At 39.1% G+C, this 17,557-nt stretch overlaps 1 protein-coding gene across 1 annotated transcript; it reads left to right on the top strand.

The window, feature by feature from the left end:
• Nucleotides 1–12,228: 12,228 nt before the first annotated feature.
• NXNL2 (nucleoredoxin like 2) lies at nucleotides 12,229–17,239 on the top strand. The gene is made up of 2 exons (XM_072150794.1): nucleotides 12,229–12,928; nucleotides 15,189–17,239. Exons 1-2 carry the CDS (start codon nucleotides 12,630–12,632, stop codon nucleotides 15,358–15,360), a joined length of 471 nt encoding a protein of 156 aa, XP_072006895.1. The 5' UTR covers nucleotides 12,229–12,629; the 3' UTR covers nucleotides 15,361–17,239.
• The last annotated feature ends 318 nt before the right edge of the window (nucleotides 17,240–17,557 follow it).

Genomic DNA, 17,557 nt, shown 5'->3' with positions numbered 1-17,557 from the left:
CATTGTTATAATCACACACTTATACACACACACACACCGCACCACACGACCCTATAGACGGCAATAGCGGCACGGTGCAGATATGGTGCCACACATGTGTGGCTCCGATCCGGGCCGTACACCGCAAAAAGATAGAGCATGCTCTATCTTTCTGCGTGTGTGCGGCCGTGCGCCGCTATTCTCTATTGAGGGAGGAGGGGCCACCACCTCCTCACCTCCAGCACACGGCGGTATGCCCAAACGGCGGGCATACCGCGTGTGAATGTACCCTGAGATGGACAGCTGTGTCATGATACTGAATTCTGGAGATCATTACCAGTACAGTTTAATGCCTCCTCTGTATACAGACCCGTATATTCGCTTAGCCTCATGGACTGCACACCGTGCACAGGACGCAAGTCCTTGCAGTGTATCAAAATATGATTCAAAGTTGATCCAGTGCTGGTGCTGCAGTTCGTCAGGCAGATAAAAAGTCCATGCATCATATTTTGATATAATGCAAGGACTTAGGCCGGTTCAACACTTGCGAGTGTGATGTGATGAACTCGCATCACACTCACAACGCATGCTGCTCAGAATGCACGGCCCCGAACGCTGCTCACCAGGAGTGAACTCAGCATGTCAGTTCAGTCCCGGTGTGCAGCGTTTGGGCCATGTGTTCCGAGCAGCATGCGTTGCGAGTGTGATCCGAGTTCATCGCATCGCACTCGCAAGTGTGGAACCGGCCTTACATCCTGTGCAAGGTGTGCATTCATTTGAATCATGTTTTAATATGCATTTCAAGTGCATAAGAAATTACTCCATCCTGAACACAGATGCTTTCAGACCTAAATGATTGTGTTGTGGAAAATTCAGTTTACCTTTTATAAGGGCTTGTTTTCTGTGTAACAAATTTTACTACCTACTTTACTTCCTGCAGAAACAAATTCCAAATGCAGTGAAAAAAACACTTTTGCACCATTTTCTTGTGGGTTCTTTTTTTTTTTTTCAGCTTTAAGTGTGCACTCCAAATGATGCCTTTTTTTATTCTTTGGGAAGGTGCAAAAATACAAAATTTATATAGGTTTTAATAAAAATGTCTTTTGTACAAGATTAATTTTACTATATTCTGACTATAATAACTTTTTCATACTTTGGCGTATGAAACTTTGAGGTGTTTAATTTTTGCAGGATATGATGATATATGGTAGGATATGATTTAACCCCTTACCGTTCAGAGCCGTACTAGTATGAAGCGGGCTCCCGCTATTAGCACTCAGCGCAGTACTAGTATGGCGCTGAGGCGATGCCAATTCAGCTCTGCATAGTCGCATGGGTTTCAGCAGTAATCTACTGCTGACATCCCCGAGTAACGCCCGCGGTCGGAGGGGGCTCCGATTGCAGGTGTTTAACCCGTTAAATGCCGTGGTCAGATCAACGGCGGCATTTAAACTCCCTTCTGGGGTTCTCTGCCCCACGATCACCTGTCTTCGGGAGGTGCCATTTGTTCCTATGGCAGCCATGAGGTCCGATCAGGAACCCAGGGCTGCCTACAGGCAGTGCCTGTAAGATGGTGTCTATGACGTCATCTTAAAGGCACAGTGTCAGCCTATGCATGTTGACACAGCTAAGACCCTGTAATACATCAGTATTGCAGAGTATTATCATGAACATGCAATCAGATGATGCTTGTTCATGTCCAATGGTGGAACTAATAAAAAAGTTTAAAAAAAAAAATGATTCAATAAAAAATTGCTCATAAGCCCCATAAGATATAAAGAAACGTATAATGCACAAAAAAGTCTAAATCATAACACAAACCCCACATTTATAGTATGGTATAATAAAAGTAAATAATTATTGGACCTGCACAATGAATGCCGTAAAAAAAAAAAAGTTTAAAAAGCCGCCAAAATTTTTTACCAATTTAATCCCACATTAAAGTTTCCACATCCTTGACGTAGAATTACGTCCTGGCAATCGCCCTAGAGTAACAGCCGGGACTATAGACGCTGCGGTCGCTTTGACTATCTGCATCGTCCGTGTAAGGAACCCTTCAGTAGCTTACAGCAAAATCCAACAGGGCAGCTGTAAGCCTATGCAGAAAGCATAGGTGGAATCATGTAATATGCTCAAGTACATTAGTATTGCAGTATATTACAATGAATACGCAATCACCTATTCATGTCCCATCCTGGGACAAAATAAAATGGTGAAAAAAGTGCAATAAAATTTAAAAAAGAAAAAAAGTTCCCTGAAGTCCCATCCCAATAATGCAATAATCAAATAAATCATAAAGTGAAAATCACAACATATTGGGTATCACAACATCCGAAACAACCAGTACAATAAAATAAAATTGTCACTGAACTCGCATGGTGAATGCCTTTAAAAAAAAACTCCAAAAAATTTTAAAATTTTCTCATCTGACCAAATAAAAAGTGATCAAAAAGTAACATTTACCCAACATGATACCTAGAAAAAGTACAGCTTGTCCCGCAAAAAATAAGCTCTAAAACAAAAAAAAATAAACATTATGCCCATAAACAAGCACATTTCTCCCAAATTGAGTGCTATATTTGCACAACAAGTTAACTATAAAAAAGCTATACTTAATACTTTGTGATGGTTAAATTTTTGGCCAAAATTAATATATTGTGTAAAAAAAAATTTCAGCTTGTAAATTACACTTCCATTTTTTTTAACCCCTGTGAAGTATCTAATGGGTTAACACACTTCTTGAAGTACCGTATATTCCGGCGTATAAGACGACCTGGTGTATAAGACGACCCCCCCTACTTTCCTGTTTAAAATATAGAGTTTAAGATATATTCGCCGTATAAGACTACCCCTTTTCCAACGCATACAAAACACCGGTAAAAATTAAAAAAAAAACAGATTTGAATTTAACATGGTCCTTTTTTAAATGTAAATTCTTATGACATGCAGGTATGTCGCTCATAAACATAAGGCATACAACAACAACATTACCATTACAGCACAGCCCCCAGTAGTATACAGCACTGCCCCCAGTAGTATACAGCACTGCCCCCAGTAGTATACAGCACAGCCCCCAGTAGTATACAGCACAGCCCCCAGTAGTATACAGCACTGCCCCCAGTAGTATACAGCACAGCCCCCAGTAGTATACAGCCTGCCCCCATCAGTACACAGTCTGCCCTCAGTAGTATACAGCCTGCCCCCCAGTAGTATACAGCACAGCCCCCAGTAGTATACAGCACAGCCCCCAGTAGTATACAGCACTGCCCCCAGTAGTATACAGCCCAGCATTAAAAAAAAAAAATAAACTTATATACTCACCCGATGTGCGGCGCTGCTCCCCCGATGTCCGCGCCGTCTTCTTTCTTCTGCTGGGCGCCGCCATTGATCTTCCCCGGCAGGCGCCTAGTATGACGCGCCGCTGCTGACGTCATACTAGGCGCCGACCCGGGGAAAGACATGGCGGCGCCCAGCAGAAAAAAGAAGACGGCGCGGAAGACTGAAGACAGCACAGCGCGGACATCGGGGCCAACGGAGGGTGAGTATGCGCCCCGATGTCTTTTTGAGGCTGCCATCGCTGTGCAAACACCCGCGATCGGTGCTAGCACCGATCGCGGGTGTTACCGGTAAGCCTTTGCTGCAATATGCAGCAAAGACTTACCGGCTATGGAGAGGGCTCAGCCCGTGAGCCCTCTCCATGCACCGGGACCGCCGCCGTATAAGACGATTACCGGCGTATAAGACGACCCCAGAGAAGACAGAAGATTTTTCTGTCTTCAAAAGTCGTCTTATATGCCGGAATATACGGTAGATTTTTCACACATTGAGGGGTACAGTTTCTAAAACGGCATAATTTGTGCGGTTTTACTGCTATTTAGGCCACTTAAACCTCTACTCTAAATACGGGTTTTGGCAATTTTCATAAATATGAGAAAAAATTGAACCCAAAATTCTGAGCCTTCTAGCAACCTAGAAAAGAGAGGATGCAAAAAAAAACCATGCCGATATAAAGCGGACATTTGGAAAATGTTAGTCATAGCACCCAAGTAACTTTATAACTATCTGCCTGAAAAACAGAAAATTTTGAACTTTAAAAATGAATAATTTTTAGAAATTTTTGCCAAATTTTAAATCTTTTTCAAAACTTAACATAAAAGTTATCAAATTTTTTCTATTGCTTTGTTTTCTCGTCATACACTGTAATTCAATCTCAAAATCCCCTGGATATGTTAAAGCGTTACAGTTATAACCTCCTATAATGACACAGGGCAAATTTTAAAAATGGGGACTGGTCCTAATGGCTTAGACCAGAAGGGGTTAAAAACACTTTCTAGGCTTTCATTAAGACCTGATGGAACTAAACAATGTCATTTAAAAATCCAGAACATTTCACGCTGTGGCATGGATGCTGTGGCATTGACAGACAAACGTATTCAATGGGTGTGATGGAAAAATCCCTATAATTACTTTTGTGCTTATTTAGCCTCTCTCTCTAAGGGGGGAGATGGTATGTACCACATATTGTAGTTTGTATGTGCATTCAATTAAGTAGATAATATTGGTTTTTCAAAAATTTTTGAGTGACAGTGGAGCAGAAGGAGGTCTTTATGTGAAATTGACTTGCAGCATTTACAGCGACTGTGACCGCACTTGAGACTACCGATTGTTTTAGGTTGAGATGTAGTCTTAGTTTTGAGTCAACTAGGTGCCATTATGTTTTGGATCTCTTGAAGGTAATTTTTGGTCTGGCTGGCTATCCTTTAGATAGGGATCATGGAAGAACACCCCAATGTTTGTGTAGTATTTTTCTAATATTGAAAACGTGGAAGCAAAGCTAAAATTGTGTTCCACAATTGGTCTAGATTGATCTATTTTATGTATCTCTGTTTGTGTGTTTGTGAGTTTGAGACAAATGGCCTTCTCAAGTTGTCCTGCCCTTATTTAGGCATCCCTCACAAGAGACTTGGGATAATCTTTAGTCTTAAACCTGTTTGTCAGGATCCTACTCTGTTTTATGTAATCAGAGACATCCGTGCAGTTCCGTTTAACCCTCTTGTATTGTCCAAAAGGTATCTTTTAAAAGCCATTTCTTAAAATGGCCACTTGTGAAGTTCAGGTAGTTATTACTGTCTACCTTTTTAAAATACATTCTCGTTTTGATGATGCCTTCCTTGGTATGAAAGATTTCCACATCCAAGAACTCCATATTATTAGTAGTGATGTTCCTAGTAAATTCAAGGCCCCATGTATTGTTAGTCAGGTCTTTGACAAAATTGGTTGTCTCTTCCCGAGTACCATCCCAAATTATGAAGATATCGCCTATGCAGGGCCGGTTCTAGACAAATTGGGGCCCTGGGCAAAACTAAAAGTGGGGCCCCAAAATAAAACAATTTTATGACAAGTCAGTAAGTCGCTCCCTTTAGTATGGTAAAACAAACTGTAATATGGAAGGTGATAAACAGATGATAGGGAGATGACAGTGGTTCCGTGGTTAGCACTACAGCCTTGCAGCGCTGGTCATCATCGACAAAGTGTTTGTATGTTTGTGTGGTTTTCCTCTGGGTCCTCTGGTTTCCTCCCACACTCCAAAAAATTACTGGTTGGTTGAATAGATTATGAGCCCCATGGGGACAGGGACTGATTTGGCAAGCGCTGTGTAATCTGCGTGCGCTATATAAAGAATTATTAATTATTATGATAGAAGATAAATATGAAAGATGATAGAGATTTGTAGATGCAGAACTATAAAGTAGATGATATATACAGTAGATGGATATGAGAGATAAATACACTAGAACAGAAATAGAAGATTGATTGATAAATAGAGAAAAAGCGAGATATATAAATGTTCAGATTATAGGAGATAGATATATATACAGGAGAGAGATGATAAGCATCTTCACCCGGGAATTCAACAGTCAGGTATTTCTAGATATTTTGTTGCGTTATTGACCAGATCAATTTTTACAATTTTGGCGTTTAATTTTTTTTGCTGTTATTTAGATTTTATTTTTAAAGTAACCCAACAAACCATATATTTTCTGAGGGCAGACACTTGCCCCATTTTCAAAATTGCATTAAAGAGTTTAGACATAGGCGCCTTCATGCAATTTTGATTCAAACTCAAACAAATTCTCCCTGTACTGTAGACTGATGGCTAAGAATCTGGAGGGGGCTACACTTCAGGGGGCTGCATTTCTGGCCCTGTGATACATAGAACCTCACTTCTTTTTTCCTATGAAAAAAGAGAGTCTCCTCTTTTATATGAATCTAAATTTGTGTTTCTAAGGAAACAGAATATATAACAGAGAGAACTGTTAATCTGCCGTTGGGAGTGATTGTTATATATAAAAATGGCACCTGATATTCTCAATTTAAACCTTAATATCTCTGGATCCAGGGCACCTAGAAACAAAATTCAAGATTCATTTGAAAGAAGAGATTCTCCACTTTCATGGGCCCTGGGCAATTGCCCACTTTGCCTACCCATAGCGCCAGCCCTGCGCCTATGTAGCGTTTATTGAGGATACACTTGAATGTGTGTAAACACGTCTGCTCTTCAAAAGATCCCACGTATATATTTGCAAAACTCATGCAAATTTACTCCCCGTAGCTGTCTCAAGATCGGAGAGTATGTGATTGGACAAGTTAAATATTTTAACAAATTTACCTTCTTCTTTGGTGCTAGATTCTCGTGTTTCTAGAAACTGGCTGTTTGCTATTAGCAAGTTTTTTTTGTATTTCGGGGTCTCGATCAATGAATCTTCCTGAGAGGATGGAGTTTCCCCTACATCCTCTTTCTAGGTTTTTTCTTCATATCCCTAGTGCTGGGGCCTGCTATACTGTTTCTTTCAGATTCATTGTGTACTGGAGGAGGGGGTGGCGTTCATAACCCCTGGAAACCCTAAAAAAGATATCAAATCATTAGAGGATGGTACTTTGTGTATCTGTATTTGGTGGTGTGTATTTTGGTGAGGAAGGGGGGGGGATTGCCCTATGCGTTACTGGTATTGTATGTAGTAAAGATAGAATGATATGGGGGTCTGCTTGATCACTGTTATACTTGAGGGTAAAATGGATCTGGGTGAGGTTTCCAAATTAATACTGGCTTTGTGACTAGATGTCGTAGGTGTTGTATTGTCTGTGTTTGGCAATGGGTATTTGTTGCTATAAGTGTTGTTGGGTACAGGATCCAGTCTGCCAGTGTTATCATCGGGAATATTGCCCTTTTGTGATTGTTTATCTTGTGGTTCCTTAGTGCAGTGATTTTCAACCTGTGTGCCGTGGCACACTAGTGTGCCGCGACACATGGTCGGGTGTGCCGCGGGGAAATTTCCCCAAACTATGGTGCCCCCTGTGTTTTGTTTCCCGGCAATGCGCAGCGATGCGCAGTCACTGCTTCTTACAATGTAGGAGACGTGTACAAAAACACATGCGCAAGCTTTGAACCTCGCGCGACAAAATGACATCACCAAGGCCGGCACATCATCCTGAGAGCGGAGAGACTCTGGCATTTGCCCACCGCCAAGGTAATGCCCACCAATAATGCTGACTATATGAGCTTTTGCCTGAGTATATGAACTGTTGGCAAAATACTCAGCATATGAGCTGGTACTTTTAGTACTCCAGCAGTATACTGCATATAACAATGAGAAATGTAAAATGAGAAATACTATAGTCATGAGGCTGGAGTACTACAAGTACCAGCTCATATGCTGAGTATATGAGCTGGCACTTGTACTCTGGCCTCATGGCCTTAGTACTTCTCATTGTACCCCTTTATTTTGCAGTATATGAGCCACAAAATAATCAGCACCACATACTAAAAACAGGGAGAAACTGAGAACTGTTGAGGAAGAGCTTTGTGTGTGTCTTTCCACCATTCCTGCCAGGATATCCCTTTTGTGTTTATCGAAACAGGCCCAGGTTTCACACTGAGTGAGTAAAATAAATTTAGAATCTATATTATTAACTATATGTATAATATGACTGTTTTAGTGTCATTTTGTGCTATTTTGGTTGGTGGTGTGCCCCAGGATTTTTTAAGTATAAAAAGTGTGCCGTGGCTCAAAAAAGGTTGAAAATCACTGCCTTAGTGTGTCTGTAGATACAACTAGTGATAACATTTCGATTGTGTGGATTCTTGTCATAAATTACAGTATTTTTGTTTTTAATGTGTCTGTGGAATGCAATTGACTAGAAAAATTGGTTGGGCTATCTTTACACTTATATAAAGGGTACTTATTGTTATTTTTGTTATGATGGGGAGTTTTGATTTTGGTATTGTTATCTGCATTTTCTCATGTTTTAGCCAATACTTAACATAACCTGAACAGTAATCTTTTCTATCCCTCTTGCGCTTTCTCAATTTTTTAATGAGAATGTCCTTTTCAAAGCTTTCCGGGGTGAGGCCAGCGCATTATTATGCTTAGGATGGTCGAGAGATCGTGAGGAAGGTCTTAACTTATGTAACATAGTGTCTTTTGTAATGGAAAAACATTTTGTAAGTGTAAACCTTTTATCACTCAAATAGGAACAGTCATGTAATATTTTGTCCTAAAGCTCACATAAAGAGGGATTGTTTTGAAAGGCTAATACAGGATGTAATCTCAAGCCTATCGGTATAATGTTTTCATTGATATATGTATCCAAGAATAGTTTGTAAAGGTGATGCTGTCATTTGCTCGTCTGGGCTTTCTCAAGCTCTCGAAACAGTTTATAGATAGTCTCTTCATCCGATTCAGGTAAACTCACTGGGGAACTCCTTGGGGGACCAAAGTTGTTTGTGTCGGCCTGGTATAGTTGGCAAAGATGCATTCACATTCTTAAAATCTTATGGTTTCAGGACACATTCTTGCAGTAGCAGTGACAGACGAAAACCCTGCTAGCCAGAAGACTCTGGTTGCCGTAGCTCGGTGTGGAGAATACCCAGTAGAAACGCCTCAAGAGAATTTAAAAAAAAAAAAACAGAACTGAGGCAGGTGCCTTGAGTGATATCGTCTGGCAGAAAATTATAGTTGTAGGTAATTGTTGCTCACCTGTTAAATACTTGTACAGTACATATAGCTCCCTTAAAGGGTAATCCACAGTGGGGTCCTGTAGTTGTAATTGGCACAAGCAACTCCCAGGCTCCAAAATGTAAACCAGTCTGGGCTGGTGTACAGAGTAGAGTACAGTAGAGAAGAAAAGGCAGAAAAAAATGGGGACACCATACCAAATAACCACTAGTAGGAGTGTCGGTATTAATTCTGATGACTAGTTCGACCCATAAGAGTGTTTTTATTGAGCAAAAAGAAGGATGATTAACAGTCCTTTATAACGTGTTTCGGGTTGCTAGGACCCTTATCATATGATGGACAAATAAAACGAGGGAAAATCCCTGTACAAAGTGATAAGGTTAGAAGATAGCGGTATGTAATTACAAATAAATAATTACATAGGTGCAGTATTTTCCGGACTATAAGGCGCACCGGAGTATAAGGCGCATCATCAATAAATGCCAGCTAAAATGTCTAGGTTCATATATAAGGTGCACTGAACTATAAGGCGCACCTGATTATAAGGATGAATGACCAGCAGGTGGCAGACCTCTGCACAGCTCAAGGCAGCTGTTGTCTGTAAGAAAGGTTCATATATAAGGCGCACTGGACTATAAGGCGCACCTTTGATGTCTGAGAAAATTAAAGGATTTTTTGTGCGCCCTATAGTCCGAAAAATACGGTAAAAGCAATATGTATATATAGTTAAATACATGGCTACATAGATACAAGTAAGTATAAATCATAAACATTATGTGAAAATGATAATAAATCGATTCAATTTTAGCGCCTATAGGAGATTGTATGAGCATTGGATATTATAAACGTATGCAATGTATGTAACTAGTTTGTCACTTTTCATAATGGGATATACAGATGCATTAGCCACTAAACCTGATCAACATGTGGCGAAGTAATGGAGACCATAAAGACTTACATAAGTTGTCAAAAAAGAGAAGTAGAACTTGCATCCCTGATGACCATTAAAGGAATAATGGAATGGATGGATGGCTGGGCGCATGTGTTTCAGCGGCAGTTAAAGAAAAAAATATATATAATTTTTGAATTTTTTTCACTTCCTTTCTCCATAAGTAGTTTGAAAATAAATAGATAAATCAAAGTACCCTAGGGGGTAAAAAAAAAAGTTAAAAAAAAAAAAAGAAATGAAAAAACATTTGAATTCAAATCGCCCCCCTTTCTCTAAAATTGATATAAATATAAACAACCAGTAAAAATCACAAACATGTAAGGTATTGCAGCATCCTTAAATGGCCGATCTATTAAAATATGATAACGGTTATTCACAGTGTTTAACCACAAAATAACCCAGAAAATAGCGCCCAAAGTTGAAAATGCCACTTTTTTGCCATTTTGCTAAATATAAAAAAATTTACAAAAAGTGATCAAAAGGCATTGAAAACATCATCAAAAGTTGCAAAGAAGACATGTCATTTGGGCCTCACAATGAAAGCAATAAAATCAAAGCCTACAAGAAAAAGGTGAAAATGCATTTTTCACCAATTTCACTGCATGTGGAATTTTTTTCCCGCCTCCCAGTACACGATATGGAATATTAAAAACCATCACTATGAAGTGCAATTTGTTACGCAAAAAACAAGCCCTCACACAGCTCTTTACGTCTAAAAATAAAGAATTTATAGAATTTTGAATGTTGGGAAGCAAAAAATGGAAACGTAGAAACGAAAAAGAGCCAAGTTGTTAAGGGGTTAATGGCAAAGCCTTAAAAATCATGTGTGGCATTCATGGCTTCAGCCTTTTCAAGTGTTTATTTAGCATCATAATGGCATGACAAAACTTGGAAAAGTTGTTCAAGAACCGCACGTATAGAACTGGAACTGATAGCTTTGTAGATAGACTGCTTCCTTATGTCATCCCACTGAACCTTACACAGATCAGGAAAGCTTGTGTCCCTTGCGGTGTTTGAGTTTCAGTACCACAAATAGGGAGACTGGAACCTCTCATTTGTGGACAGATGACTTTACATCTTTACATTCTGCAGAACCTACCTGGTCCATGGAAGGTTATGGAAGTGGTACCAAGTCAATATCTGCAAAGAGTTTGTATGTTCTCTCCGTGTATGTTCTCTGCGTGGGTTTCCTCTGGGTCCTCCCGTTTCCTCCCACCGAAACATACTGTTAGGTTGATTAGATTGTGAGCCCCATTGGGGACGGGGACCAATTTGGCAAGCTCTATGCAGCACTGTGGAATCTGTAGGCGCTATATAAATAAAGGCATTATTACTGTATTTTTCGGATTAATAGGCGCACTAAAAATCCTTTGATTTTCTCAGAAATCAAAGGTGCGCCTTATAGTCCAGTGTGCCTTATATATGAACCGTACTTACAGACAACAGCTGCCTTGAACTATGCACAGGTCTGCCACCTGCTGGTCATTCATCCTTATAATCAGGTGTGCCTTATAATCCGGAGCGTCTTATAGTCCGAAAAATACTGTATTAAGTCCTGGAACACTGATATTGGGTTGTGTGACCCTGTCATGTACTTGAGTCCTCAAGTAAAGCTGAAAGCTTTATTGGCTAGCCGTGGCTAGCTAAAAAAAAAATTAATGACGTCTGCATGCTTTTTAGTTTACTTAGGACTCTTCATCATGCATGGTACATTGGAACAAACCCATATGAGATGAAAAGAACATTCAGTAGAGATTTTTATCATTCTTATTAGAGTTGGGAATCTTAATGCTGTCAATACACATCTTTTCAGGATAGGACAACAACATTAGTAATTGGGTAACAATCGGTAACCAGTGGCAGTGCAGTACAGTTAGCTTGTGGATGAGATTTGGGTAAATTACATCCACCATGCACTATTTAAAAAAATCTACAGCGTAAAATGGAATAAATTTGAAGAATGTTAATTTATGCTGTGGACCCCTCCACTGCAGAATTTTGCAGCATGCATTTCTGCATTGAAATGACCACATTGGACACAAGGATTCACAACCGCCATACGTGAACTTAGCTTTTTATATGTATATTAAAAAAAATTATTTAATACCATGTTGGCAGATCATCCAAATGCCTGTAAAGCCAACAGTTAAATCTAGCACCATAGATGTCCTTACTTTCCATTAGGTGGCAGCAGTATCCAGCAAGAAAGATAAAAGTCTCTGATTCATAAATCCTTTCAAAGGTGAGGTGGAGTCTAATGTTATGTAATCTCATCCTAACAACCAACATTACAAACAAATGGAATAACAAGCAGGAAGAAAAGTTTCTGTGAGTAGGATTGCATAGGAAATAAATATGTTATAATCAGAAATGACAACTGAGATTTGACTGAATATTGTACGTAACATAGCTCTATTTTTTACAAGATTTTTTGAGTGCCAGTCAGCAAAGCAGTAACAGTGTAAATTAACACAATAATATCTGTATATTGCCTGACACTTTGGGCAGCTCTGCAGCAGTTGAAGAACAGATGGCAGAAGGCAATGTGCAGCATAGGGCTATATTGGAATGGGATTAAAAGGAATTAGAAGAAATAAGTATTTATACATCACTGTCAGCACTTGCTGAGAGCATTAGGAATCACCGCTCACAAACTCCACTGTTATTGTATATATCTATTTACAATGGATATATTTACTGGACATATCCTGGTTAACAAGGATGGGGAGAAGGTGGATCCCGAGGAGGCGTTACAAAATAAAATTGTTGGATTGTATTTCTCCGCTGGTTGGTGTTCCCCTTGCAGAGATTTTACCCCCGTGTTGTGTGACTTTTATACCGAGCTGGTGGATGAAGCAGACCAGCCTGCACAGTTCGAAATTATATTTATCTCTTCAGATAAAAGTGCAGGAGACATGGTGGATTACATGCATGACATGCATGGGGACTGGCTAGCTTTACCTTGGCATGATCCATACAAACAGTAAGTAACTAACTCTTGTCCTATACCTAGGTGGACCTCTATGTACGATTACCATATGTAACTGTATGTTTATCATTTTTTCCTGTTGTCATTATTTATGTTCTCAGCATGAACATGTATATATGTGATTGAAATGCAATTGTGCAAATTTAAATGGCCAGTTTTGTAATTCTATGCTTTCTCGTACAGTATCTGATACTCTAATCAACATATATCCTTTAATACATGGGATTCTCCCAAGATTTATAGTGTATAAAGGTTTTCATCAGAATAGAGGATTGCGATGCTGACGTCCAGCATTAGGAAGATTTACAAACTGCAATAAAGCACAGATTGAAAATTATAACTGCACAATTACAGTGCAGTCAGCAATCTGTTTACATGCATTTTTTTGGCCTTTATTCTTTACAAGGAGAACACCCAGGTTTACTACTTCAGACACTAGGAGATTATTTTACCATAACCAGGTGTGCCAAGGAGCTACAACTCCCATGTCACATATTCACTTTGCCATCATGATCACAGCTTGTGTAGAGCCCAACTTGTGGGACAAGCTGGTGCCTAGGTTTATCAACCTGCGGTAGTCACAAGATGTACTACAAAAAATGGTTTGAACTCTTTCTTTCATGTGAATGGACCTTTACTTTTATGTGAACACCAATACAAGTAACGGGGCACGGATGCAATGTCCCTCCACTAAACTGATAACAGTGTTCCCAATCACACTAAATAAAGATAAACAATGACTAAAATATATTAAACATAAAATGTAACTTTTATTTCATCAATGTAAAGGGAACCTGACTTCACAAGCTCTTTTCCTGGCTCTCCCATGTCACCATAGAGAATAGTGTACACATTGCCAAAGAGTTTTTATAGTAAAACTGTCTTTTTAGAAAAAAAAGATAAGTTTGATCAAAGTTTAACTTTCTGTATGCAGAGCTGTGTCCCTAGTCCCGTAGGAGTGGCTAGTAAGGCAGACATGTGTGACTTCCAGCGGGGTAGGAGATATGGGGGACATGGGAGGGTTTGTTTTAAATTTGAAATCAATGCAGAGGGAAAGCCTCTCCTCACTGGCCACTCCCATGGGACTGGGAACACAGCTCTGCCTAAAGAATGGTAAACTTTGATCTAACTTATCTTTTTTTTTTCTACACTATAAAAACACTTTAACAATGTGTACACTATTGCCCATGGGGACATTGGCTAGCCATAAAAAGGGCTTCTGATGACAGGTTCCCTTTTGAAACAAATCCATTACGACCAATGGTCAAAACTATACACAATAAATAAGTCACAGTTAACCTGTATAGCGGTATGGAAGAAATAGTATTGCACTTTATCCAGAGGAATAACATAGGGCACATCCAAAATACAAATACAGGCATGTACTTGACACATGTTTCACCTCCAATTTTCAGGGGTTAATTTTTGTCTGTAGGGTATCCACACATAATTTATAACATATATAGTGCCTTCAAATGAACTATATATATTTGGTTGATTCACTGCCACCTTATGAATTGTCCGTTATACAGTGACCAACAAATAAATGTTATATACATTGTATGTATGTAAGTTTATTTTTTATGTGCTGGGAAACTGGGGGCTGGCTATATACTACACTGGGCTGGCTATATACTAAAGAAGGCTGGCTGGCTATATACTAAAGGAAAAGTAAAATTGGGACCACACACTCCAATGGGTTTTAACATGCATTTAATGTCTTCAAATTGATAGATTACAGCAGTAATACTTGTGTGACGTTTCGGCCACAAGGGCCTTTCTCAAACACAAAAGCTGTCTACCAAAGAGTATTTGGGTGCTGGCGCTTAGTATTGTGCTTGCTGCACACAGGAGGATGCGCATGGGGTAAGTGTTTACTGAAATATGCAGCAAAGACTTACTAGCAATATAGAGGGCTCAGCAGAATTTCGGAATTACAAGAACCCCCTTATCTGTAGCTGTACTTGGGGAAAGGGTGATGGAATGATGCTGTACATATTTATAAAATATTTTGGTAAAGGTTTATTCAGTTTTACTACTCAAAAAAAAACTTTAATGAGCAAACTTACAGAAAAGCGTATTTTTTTTGCCATTTAAAGTCTCCCATCTCAAGAAGCTCATAACATGACTGCAAAAATTGACCTGGACATTTAGGCATCAATGACCATCAGTCAATATTTAATTCAAGTTTATGTTATTTATTTAAGCTCTTTAAACATTTTTCGTTTTATTTGAATCTAATTCTTTTTCGCAGTGAATTAAAGAACAAGTACAAGATTACAGCTTTACCAAAACTTGTCATTATCAAACAAAACGGAGAGGTAATTACAGACAAAGGAAGAAAACAGATAAGAGACAGAGGACTCGTTTGCATGCGGAACTGGCTGGAAGTTGGAGATATCTTTCAGAACTTTACTGGCAAATAAGACATTACGCTATTTTTAAAAAAATCCAATTTATTGTAAATGTATACAGGTATGTTCTTTAGGCCTTATATTGTATGTAAACATATTTTATTATATTTCTTAAGTCTTATGTGTAACAACTGATTAAATAAAGCATTCTGTTTAATGTGGATTCATCAGTATAGCAAGCATATTATGCTCACATAATAATGAATATAATATTTATGTGTGAAGTTTAAAGGGAACCTGTCACCAGGAATGTGATTCTAAGCTGCTGACAGGTTCTATGCTGATTTAAAAAATGTCTTGCATTCTGAATCATTTCAGAAGTTTATGTAAATTTAATTCACACAACCTGAATCCCTTACATCAGTGTGTGGTGGGTGCCATGGGAGGGAGGGGGCAGCTGCAGCCTGTATGTGCCTTTGTCAGTCTTATCTCCTCCAAACCCATGCAGCTCCTGTTATGTGAATTGAGCAGGCAGGGGAGAGAGGGAGATGTTGTGTAGGAAAGGAAGAATGCAGGCACATACAGGCTGCAGCTACCTCTCCCCCTTTCCCAGAACTCCCCACACACTGCTGATGGGGTGCCAGGTAATGTAAATCAAACTATTATAAACTATTGAAATGATTCAGAATTCTGAGAAAGACCATTTTAAAATAAGCATAGATAGACAGAGCATTTTAGGATGTGTAAATACTTAACATGTTAATGTTTGTTTTGCTTATTTTATTCCAACTCTAGCGGAGGGCAATTTGCGTAAAAAATGCAATAAAATGTGTGCAGTAAGCTATGGTCCCTTTGAAATGGAGGACAACAGTCCTTGGATATAACCACCGCAGCTGGAGTAATTTCACAAAAGAGTTACTGCATGTCCTACAGGCGTCCTGCGGTAATGGACGCTGAATGCAGGTTGTCAGGCAGGGCTCAATAGCAAATGTGTGGCAATTGCTGGAAGAGTGCAGAGGTGGTTGTATCCAAGGACAGTTATTTTGTTTCTAAGGGACATGGGCAAATTTATGAGAAATTATCTTCACATAGGGACATTTTTTTTCATAACATCCAATTGAAGAAATATGTATATAAGGCAAATGAATAAAATTAAACGTGAATGTTCAGATGAGAATACACCTTTAAGGTACTGAGGCTAGTTAGATGCCCACATAAATTAAAATAGTATATCAGCGGAAGTAAAGATCTACTAAAATTTAATCTTTGAGGTTTCATTGTTTGTACAGTGATCTGATTTGTCTCCTTTTTACTCTTCAGTTTTTCCCACTGCTTGGTTGTTGCTGAGATCCCTGAAACTGCAATGCCAAGACACCACTCATATATATTTCCAACTGCTACTGCGGTATCTGCTTGTCACATGGTATCTTTGATTTTCTCCCTGATATTTCTGTGGAACTCCCTTTATGGTCTTTGACACATATTGGCATATAGCCTACCTCTGTCCTTAACAAACAGGGTCCATCTTTCAGTAAATCTCCTTATAGGGATCGGCTTTCAGAATATTCTAAAGGACCCATCTACTTTCTTCAGGATGGGAGTCAAAGGCCCAATAATCTATAGGGAGGTTGCCTGTTCTTCCTTTTGTTGGGGATTTAGGAAAACATCATGGCAGCTATCCCATGTTAGCAAACTATTGCTGGCTGTAAGTTTTCAATAAATAAATGTGCACAGTCTACCCAGTGGGCAATTTTGATTGATAAATTGATAAATCAAACAATTTGTATCATCTCTTCCTGTATCTAAAAATATTTATGAACCAAACTATCACAAAGACGGTGAAACTGGGCTACAAATAAGTAGAATAAAGGATCTGAATGAGGGACTCGAAAAGCAAGTCTTGATACAACCATGTCAGATTAAAATCTAAACAAAATTATGGCTGTCAGAATGTGGTGTCATAAATATGATATGATAAAGGACATCTGGAGATGCTGAAAATAATCTGCACAGGTTGTAATTGGCTGTAAGAAACCATGTGTGTAGGTAAATCCTTCTGTTGTTGAGTTTCTATTCCCTGTTGTGTAACCTAATACCTGCTCTTACCCACTTTGATATCAGATTTCTCATTTTCCAACTGACATAAACAGGGAATATGTATTTAAGCCCTGGAGCCGTCTATGAATAATCACAACCAACGTGGGCTCCTGAGGGCTTTTGTTGATTCTCCACCTTCAATGTGATTATACTCACCAATCTTCTTATTGGA

This window comes from Engystomops pustulosus, chromosome 1 (assembly GCF_040894005.1).
Source record: "Engystomops pustulosus chromosome 1, aEngPut4.maternal, whole genome shotgun sequence".
Taxonomy (NCBI): Eukaryota; Metazoa; Chordata; class Amphibia; order Anura; family Leptodactylidae; genus Engystomops; species Engystomops pustulosus.
Note: the sequence above shows the minus strand (reverse complement) of the source record. Positions and strands in the feature narration are given on the sequence as shown.

What these genes read in the sequence shown, in the direction of transcription:
- NXNL2 (XM_072150794.1), top strand. Translation starts at nt 12,630, where the DNA reads ATGGATATATTTACTGGACATATCCTGGTTAACAAGGATGGGGAGAAG. An exon ending in TGGCATGATCCATACAAACA is followed by an intron (nt 12,929 to 15,188) that starts GTAAGTAACTAA and finishes TCTTTTTCGCAG; the next exon opens with TGAATTAAAGAACAAGTACA.